At 39.3% G+C, this 8792-nt stretch overlaps 1 protein-coding gene across 1 annotated transcript; it reads right to left on the reverse strand.

Moving 5' to 3' along the window:
• Positions 1–2932: 2932 nt before the first annotated feature.
• LOC115372232 (uncharacterized) lies at positions 2933–7835 on the reverse strand. Its single transcript, XM_030069935.1, has 7 exons — positions 7727–7835; positions 5533–5660; positions 4919–5041; positions 4543–4570; positions 4315–4386; positions 3549–3636; positions 2933–3461 (listed from the first exon to the last, which is right to left on the reverse strand). The coding sequence occupies exons 1-7, from the start codon at positions 7791–7793 to the stop codon at positions 3347–3349; spliced, it is 621 nt and encodes a 206-aa protein (XP_029925795.1). The 5' UTR covers positions 7794–7835; the 3' UTR covers positions 2933–3346.
• Between the last annotated feature and the right edge of the window lie 957 nt (positions 7836–8792).

Consider the following 8792-nt stretch of genomic DNA (forward strand, 5'->3'; position numbering starts at 1 on the left):
TTTTCACCATTTGGTCAATCAAAACAGCACTGTATGTCACAGTAAAAAAAAAAAAAAAAAGATTACAATCACAGCTATTGTGCATACATTTTTAATGGGTGTTGCCCCACTAACTTTAAACTAGTTGCATGAATTGCGGTGGGAGAAAGGGGGAAGCACATTGTGCACAGGATCATGTTACAACGCAAGAAATGTGAGCCTTTTCTTTATGACGGGTGATGGTGCTTTCACTTCTAACAAACTTACACCTGGGAACAAGCGACTTCCTTTTGACGTCATGTGTTTTGTTGTCTTGGTTACTGCAGCACGTGGCTGAACACCCTGCTTTGCATTCCTTTATGACCTAATACAACATGAGATGGTGTGACTGACCGGCACTTTCATTGGCTGAAATAAATTATCAGATAACACGGAGGTCTACCCGTGTTGCAAAACTTACAGATAAACAGGTGCTATTAAACCTTTAAAAACAACACTGACACACACTGTGAATTGCTTATCAGTTTAATGTTTGGCAAGCTTAACATAGAAACTGACAAAGACAACACACTGAAGGCTGATCATTTTGATAAATGCAATAGTATATATATTGGAAAATAAAAAAAGTTAAAAACAGAGAATTATTAGAAAAACAATAAGACATCGAGGCAAATTTGACAAGGCAAACGCATGACCTATATTGTCTTATTTTATGTTTTATTTTTATATTTTTTATTTATATAAAATATAAAATATTAAATGTAAAATATTCAATACCTAGGTTTTCATATTTAAATTGACCTTTAATTAATTTCTTTAAAAATATACTATAAATACTGTATATATGTGTGTGTGTGTGTGTGTATATACACATACATATACATATATACATACACACACACACACACACATATATATATATATAAGCATAGCAATACGAATATACATTATAAAACATAAATATATATTATGATAATAATACATATATTTTAGCTTTGTCCGAGTTTGGACTATAGCTTAATTGGATTTCATTTTATCAAAGATATACAGTACATACATACATTAGACAATCTGAACAACTGAGAAAACAAATGAGTATGACACTGTTTAAGACCTGTAAGGCTGACAGACACTAAATGGGCACTCCCTGGTGCTGCATTAAGAGTCTCCGTGCTTCCACAGCCTCGGGGCATGTTAACGCAAAATAGGGGGCGGGATCAGAGTTGGTGGGACCAGGGGATGTTGCAGCAACATTACTGAGCCTCGTCACTCACAGTGCACTCACTGGTGCAGCATAAAGAGCCCCTCAGCTTCCACAGCTTCTAGGAGTCATGCTGTGTTGTTATTATCAGTACTGAGAATGATATACTACTAATTTAATAAACTGTTCAATTTAAGCACCAACATTTTCTTTTGTGCAGTCAATCAAGGGAACAAACCTTGGTTGTACACTGAGCTCCTACTGTGCTAAAGGAAAACTCAAAGTAGCCTTTTTCCAGATCTCCCATAGACTTCAAGTCTTTGTGCTTAGCTAACACAAACTGCTGCCAATAGGAACTGAACCGTGGCTGTACAGAGGTGAAAATGGTATCAAACATCTGTCTCAATCTGGGTTAGTCAAAAAGAGGGGATTTTGCCCAAAATGTTGGAGTAGTCCTGTAAAGATAATGGAATGTAAAGTCTCTCTACTTTGAGAAAGAGGAAGAACTTGTTTATGAGTCACAACAAATTTCAGTCAATCAGATGTTTTAGTAAAGGTCAGAGGATAAATACGGGAAGTGTCTCTCAGGAATTAACGGAATTATCGTCAAATGAGCCACTGGGTCAAGTTTACTGGCAAACAGGTTTGGTAGCTTTAGTGTTGATGTTGCAATGATGAGTTATGGGACCCTGGAAATGACTTAGCACAACCCGTGCTGTCCTGTATGGTGGGTTAGCATGCACTGCTGAAAAGAAAAGAAATACTGGAGATGTGACTAATACCGAAGAACTGGGGCAAAAATGGGGCAAAGGTGTGGTTCCTTTTTGCCTCTGTACGTGGAAAACAGTCCCCAGCCTGAGTCAAAATGACTCAGACCAGGTACTTTCAATAACCAATAATACTTTCAACTTTTGTAACAAGCTTAGACAAAATCATGCAGTTAGCGTATAAATCAGGTTGGCCAAACACTGTTTTCAATGTGACATTGAAATGAGAATATCTCTAACCATGCAATAGGCCTACTGCTAGCTGCTGTTGTGTAACCTGATTCCTGGATGCAGATTAAAAAAATATTTAGTCCCAGAAAAAGTCCCAGATTCCAGCTACAGGGGAGAGTTAGGCACGCCTCCACAAGAAAACAGCCCGTTCTACATCTGTCTCTAGTCTTGGATTCTAGCATTTGCTGCAGTTTGAGAGATTGAGTGAAATTATTTCCTACACTGGTGACTTTTTTTTGTATATATCTAGGAAAATACAGAATGGGAAATGCATATGTATTTTTACATTTCTTGTAAGAGAGTTGGTGCATTTGGAAAACACAAATTTAGAGAATATACATTAATGTAATTATTTAGGCCCTGCATAATATCATGATGAAGAAGGAATGGTCATAATATGCATGTGCCAACTAGGAGAAGCTGCTAAATGAAGATGTTTTGTACTAATGTTTGAATCTCACACTGCCTTCTGCAGTTAACCAAGACCATAAAAATATGCAGTTCGCCTAAATCAAATAAGCCTCTAACTAAAAATATAGACATATTAATGTAAATGTAGGACTGTCCATTTGACTCAGAGCCACAATCAATGCAGTCCAGTTTAACTGTGTTTTCAGGGAAGTAACTGGAAGTGAAAACTGGATGCATAGTCACCATGGTGACAGCACTTTTGGTGTAACAAACTGTCAATTGGTTGTCAAGTATGATATATCGTTCTTTTGGCGTACAATTTAACAAAAAATCACAAGGTCTATAAGATACACTAAACATGATTAACATTTCATTAACAACCTTCAACACAGAGTTGGTCCATAATATACGTAAAATACAAAAGCATAAGTAAAAATGTATAAATGTTTACAGCAGGTGTTTGTCCATCAACATGTCATCAATGAGAACCTCGATCTCCATAATCACAAAAAACTTTTTTTTTTAAAGCACCATTCACTTTTGATGTTAACGTGGGTTCCATAAGCCCATGCAGTTTGCTAAACTCACTCAGGGCAGGGTAATATTTCAAATTAAGGCATGAAAATTAGCACCGGAGTCACAAGGTTTTCATATGACAACAGAGACGTGCTGTACTTGACAATGCGACATTACAAATGGAATAAAAGAGAATAAACCCCTCCACCATCTCAGCCTCAGTCCGTCGTCTTCACGTGCTTCACTCTGCCACAGCCACCGCAATGTAAGGGTTTGCAGGGTTAGTGACAGCCTGATTCACCTGACCTCCGGGTGCCTTGCATCTTTGAATCCACTCACCCAACTTGGTGCGCATGCTAACAATAACAATAGTGCGTTATTCAAAAATGCCAAATAAAGACAACACATACTGTATGAACACTGATGCATTTCTTAGCAAATACCTGCGAATATGATTTCTCCGCCACCAGCATATGCCAACAAGAAAGATGAGTCCAGCAAAGCACAGAATCAGAATGATGACGACAGGACCTGTCAGTGCAGAGGAGGAACAGAGGGTTGGACAGTTGACTGGCCACAAGCAACAATTTATTTTATTTCAGAATGATCCGTAATTAATTTATAGGTAAGCAGAGGACTACTGATAGACACACAGAACCCTGGTAGGGCACAACAGAATCACACTTCATGCTGCCTGTTTCTCTTTGGTGGCTGTTACCATTACAAAGTCATGAATTATTACCATTTCACAGTGTGATGGCACAGGGAGAGAAATCAATAACATGTTGGTCGGGAAACTTTGGTTGTGGAAGGAGTCCATTTAGTTAGTTTAGTCACAAAAGCCATGGGTCCTTCAGCCATATGCTAGAGCCCTGACTCAAGGTAATTCACTGCTACTAGTTGTGAATGTGAACTTCGATGACGTAACAACCTGCAGTGATTCAGTGCTGAGAAATGTCAGCCCATCGAGTGCCAAGGGAAATTCCTCTGCTCTGATGCCAGAGCAAGGGAAGGGTTAGGGTTAGGGTTAGGGTTGTCCAAGCTCAGCATATTCAAGTCAAACAGTAATGAGTAAGAGACTGATTTTGTAAATACCAGGTATCATCATCCAGAAGACCAATAGTCTACATATGAGCAATGTAATGCAAGCACATGCTATGTACTATATAGGTCTGTACAGTCAATGTATTTTTAGTTTGTCTTCCTTACCTCTGATACTGCCAGGAGTGTTTTCAGCCAATGAAGGCTCACCCACACTACTTTTAGTACTGGTGCAGTTAACTGTAAAATGGAGATATTAGTATTATATTATATTAGCATTGGAATGATCTTAACAAAACACATCACAGAATGACAAAACAATATGTGTACAATGATAAAGGATATAAAAAATCTCTCACAGAGAATATAAAACCTCTGACTAAATATGATACTCACTGGCACACTTAGCGGTGCGTCGCAATCCCTACAGAAAGGGAGACAAGTGGGTGGGGAGAGATAAAATACACTAACATTACTAATGTCTTTGGCTTGGCAGAATCCCAACATTTTTACAAACTTTCTGTAGCTGGATTGGTTTTCAGGGAAATGTATGATAGCTGTCTTCACATAATACCAGGGCAAGAGATCACCAGTTCACAAAAGTAACTTGATCTGATAATCTGACCACTTCTACAGCAAAGCCTTGCTTTAATTTGACTTTTTCCTACCATTTAATTCAATCACTTATACTTTTGCATTTGGACAGCCTCTTTCTTGTGTTGAGTAGTGTGCAGTTCACGCTCTTTCATGTAGCAGGCAGATAGTACATTACCTCGAGGATGCAATTTCGTTGGTACTCCAGCTGCTTGAAGCATTCAAAAGTAGTGATGGAGTCGAGGGTTCTGTTCACCACCTTATCACCATCTGTCCCGTTTGCATGGGCAAGCACAAGTCCCTAAATTCAAGAAAACATGCAAGAGAGGATCTGAAGAGTTTTTATCCAAAACATCACTACTCTTACAAAATGAACTGCAACATAAAATGTATAAACCAGATCAGATATTGATTAATATCCTTCATATGAATGCTTTTCTCCAAAATCACTGTATAGATAGATAGATAGATAGATAGATAGATAGATACTTTATTCATCCCGAAGGAAATTCACAGTTTTCAGCAGTATCCACAGAGTACAAGATTAAGTAAATCAAAAATAAAGAATAATAAGTAAATCAAAAATAAAGAATAAAAAACAAAAAACGCTGACATACACGGAGCTGCTGAAAAGGCTGCCACTCTACCACTGCTGAAAAGGCTGCCACGCCGGAACCGGTATAGCAAGTGTGGCGTAGATAAGGGCAACTGATGCATCTCCAGCTGCAAGTGCTATTACAGTAATCCATACTGCACAAAATCTAGCTATTAATTATGTCTACGCTAACTTACACCAGGGAGGGTCCAGTCGTAGTCACAGTCAGGAGATGCTGACTCTGAGAGTTTGTATGTAGTGCGACCGTCACTCTGGCTGGCTGTGCAGGTGATGGGCAGTGCACTGCCACTGTTTTGAAACCAACCTGAGAAAGACACAGACAACAACACAGGATGTCGTATGCTCTTTTGTGTAATCCTGAATTTAACCATGCAGTCATTACATGAGATGTAATGAAACGGTGATGTAATGTGTTTGAGACCTGAAAGAATCTGACAGCTCGTAATATTTCAGTCTCATGTGACAGGCCCAACATAGTCAGTTAATTTTGTGACAGTTTTCCATTGAAACTACAAAGCAGGGTTTGACTGATAAATCACCTCTGACAACTGCACTACCAACTAACCACATCTGAGGCCATGCTGGCAGTCATACCACTACTTGGCTAGCTCATAAGGAAAGTCGCTATTGCCTCTTTTTTATACTGAAAGCACATTCAAACATACAAATATTTCTGACATGAGCTCAATATAATGCTGTGCAAAGGAACAGGAATACGGGACTATAAATTCACAAAAACACACTTTAAAAAAATCTAATAAAATGGGACACAAGGAAAAAATAAATTCCATCAATATAAACAACTTTGGAGAAATGTGGAGAATTATAGCTATTGGCTGTCCAAAAAAAAAAAAAAAAAATCGCCAGATGATGCAATCACCTAATTTGCATGCAATGCTGATTTGCATGACTTACAAATAAACACAAAATCATCATTTGTGATTGTCTATAGGCTACTGAACGTTTTACTGGCTCTGCGCTACTCATTTGCACCTGTGGCGGCTGTGGCAGCGTGAGTGAGCGGCGGTTCTCTGGACCGGGTCTCCTTCTGAGGCTGACCCACAGAGGTGCTGTGGCACCGTGGAAGGAGACTCACCGTGGTCCCCTCTTAGTGGACTGGACTCTGGTTTTATACTAGGGCCGCGTCGTGTGGAACTGTTATGTGTCGTAAGTTGACGTTATCGCTAAACCGCATTAATTTGTGAAAACAGATATTCTCCCAAAGATCAAAAACGTCGCGAGATTTTTCACCCGTCGCGTCTGAGGAATAAGTCGCCGAGGGGGTGTGAAAACTCCTCATATGTGGCGACAAAGTCACCGAGTTGGCAGGGCAGCACAGTTCATTACTTGATAATGATTATTTACTACTACGCCGCAGTTAGTTCCGGCCGGCTGATTTGATTGGACAAGAGGCATTCGATGAGCGGTAACAGGATGGCATTTTATCATTACAGGTGTCCAATATGAAATATCTCCCTTTGAAAATGGCTGCGGGTTGTCGTTATTAGATGTATCTTTCTGTGGCCCATGGGCGTTGCTTTGATGCTGCTACAGTTTGTCAATGAAATGTCACCATGTGCCATTGCGCGTGTGTGTGTGTGTGTGTGTGTGTGTGTGTGTGTGTGTGTGTGTGTGTGTGTGTGTGTGTGTGTGTGTGTGTGTGTGTGTGTGTGTGTGTGTGTGAGAGAGAGACAGAGAGAGAGAGAGAGAGCGTATGCGTACGTGTGTACATGCTTTTACCCTTGGCATAACACTGGAAAAGCAACGTTACATGCGACCACACCTAAAGAAACAGGTGGAGGGTGAGGGGCATCACACCGACTGCGCACCTCTGTATTTTTCCCTGGTCCACTCGTCTATATATCGGTTAGTCGCATGACAGTACAGGACATGTTCAAGATTTTTGAGTCTATACGCGCTATTTTCAGATTATTTGGCATCAACAGAAACGGGTCATTCTCACCGAAAATAACTTTTCTGTGCGACTGACGGCTTAGGAGAACAGTAACCTTACAAGTGTTGAACTAGTCATGCTTCTTCTTCTTCTTCTTCTTCTTCTTCTTCTTCTTCTTCTTCTTCTTTTTTTTTTTTTTTTAACCTCTCCACCGTATGACGATATGACCAATATGATATACCCTTGCCTATAATTTCCCTTTTAACTAAGGCAGGCATTCCAGTTTAGTTGCCTCGTACAGATAAGAGCAAAGTGCTTTACGCTGATACACTTGAAGGAGAGTTTATTAACGCTATACCTTGTGAAGTGCTAAATGGTAGTTTGCCATTATGCAAAATGTAATGCTGTCTCTGCTATTCAAATTACAGACTATGATTTTAGTGGTCAGTTAAAAAGGTCGCAGTAGGCCTACTTACAGCAAAAGAGCAAAAAGACGAGCTGTATCCTGCGATCCATGATCTTGCGTGGGGGTTTCATCATCATATGGTCTTTTCACCGGCTCGTCGGTTTTATAGCCTACTGTAAAGTTAGCCTACTAATGATGAATACTTTTTCCGGTCATTCAAAATAAAGCTATCGTAAATCAATGGCTCAGTCCCATAGGTTAAATGGACTGGTTCTTGAATAGTAACAATCATTTAAGCGATAAAGGAAAGGAAAGCAAAAAGATCTACGTTTAACTTAAAAACCACTAGGCTACTGTGACAGCATATCATTTACCATACGACGGTGTGTCTTTTTTTCTTTTTTTTTCTTTTTTTTTTTTTTTGGTATTATTTTATTTGCTTTTATTTTTGAATGCTAAACCGGAAGTTGACATTTTGACTACTTGAATATGTAAATCTTAAATGTCACGAGATTTTCCATGTAAGGGACTAGGAAGTTGTTGCACGTTCGGCAAAGCAAGCGGTTAAATACGATTTCTCTGTCTCTAATTTGGTGATAGAATTATTATATTTCCTCAGATTATAGAAATGTAGTCCTGTAGTGGAAGATGAGGAGTTTTTGTCACATGTGGATTAGAAGATCGTAGTCCACTAGTTCACACCAACACCAGCAGCGCGCCAGCAGGGATTTCATTACCCCCCTTCTCTACTGTCTGTGCAAGCCTGACCTGTATGGCTTGAATGATGACAGCTACTGTTATGTTTACACCCAAGCAGCATTTTTTGCTCTGTTATTCCATGTTTTCCCACAGGATACAGACGACAGCCACTGATACTAACATTATATTAAAGACAACCTAACCAAACCACAACCCTTTCTCAATTAAATGGACAATAACTGACACCACATCACTTTTCACTGTGACTTTTAAAATGCATTTTTTTATTTTTTACCTCTTTTTGCAAAATTATTTACTACAGGTTATGGTTTAAACAGGTCTTTGTCCATATGCAGTCAACACAAACTGTGGTGTGTTTTAAGCCTTACACAGAAACTCTAAGAAAAACGTCACAGAGATACCAACAAGCCATATAT

Source organism: Myripristis murdjan, chromosome 15, assembly GCF_902150065.1.
Source record: "Myripristis murdjan chromosome 15, fMyrMur1.1, whole genome shotgun sequence".
Classification (NCBI taxonomy): domain Eukaryota; kingdom Metazoa; phylum Chordata; class Actinopteri; order Holocentriformes; family Holocentridae; genus Myripristis; species Myripristis murdjan.

What these genes read in the sequence shown, in the direction of transcription:
- LOC115372232 (XM_030069935.1), bottom strand. Translation starts at nt 7,793, where the DNA reads ATGATGATGAAACCCCCACGCAAGATCATGGATCGCAGGATACAGCTC. An exon ending in CGTCTTTTTGCTCTTTTGCT is followed by an intron (nt 5,661 to 7,726) that starts GTAAGTAGGCCT and finishes TGTCTTTCTCAG; the next exon opens with GTTGGTTTCAAAACAGTGGC. An exon ending in CGGAGAAATCATATTCGCAG is followed by an intron (nt 3,462 to 3,548) that starts GTATTTGCTAAG and finishes TGTTATTGTTAG; the next exon opens with CATGCGCACCAAGTTGGGTG.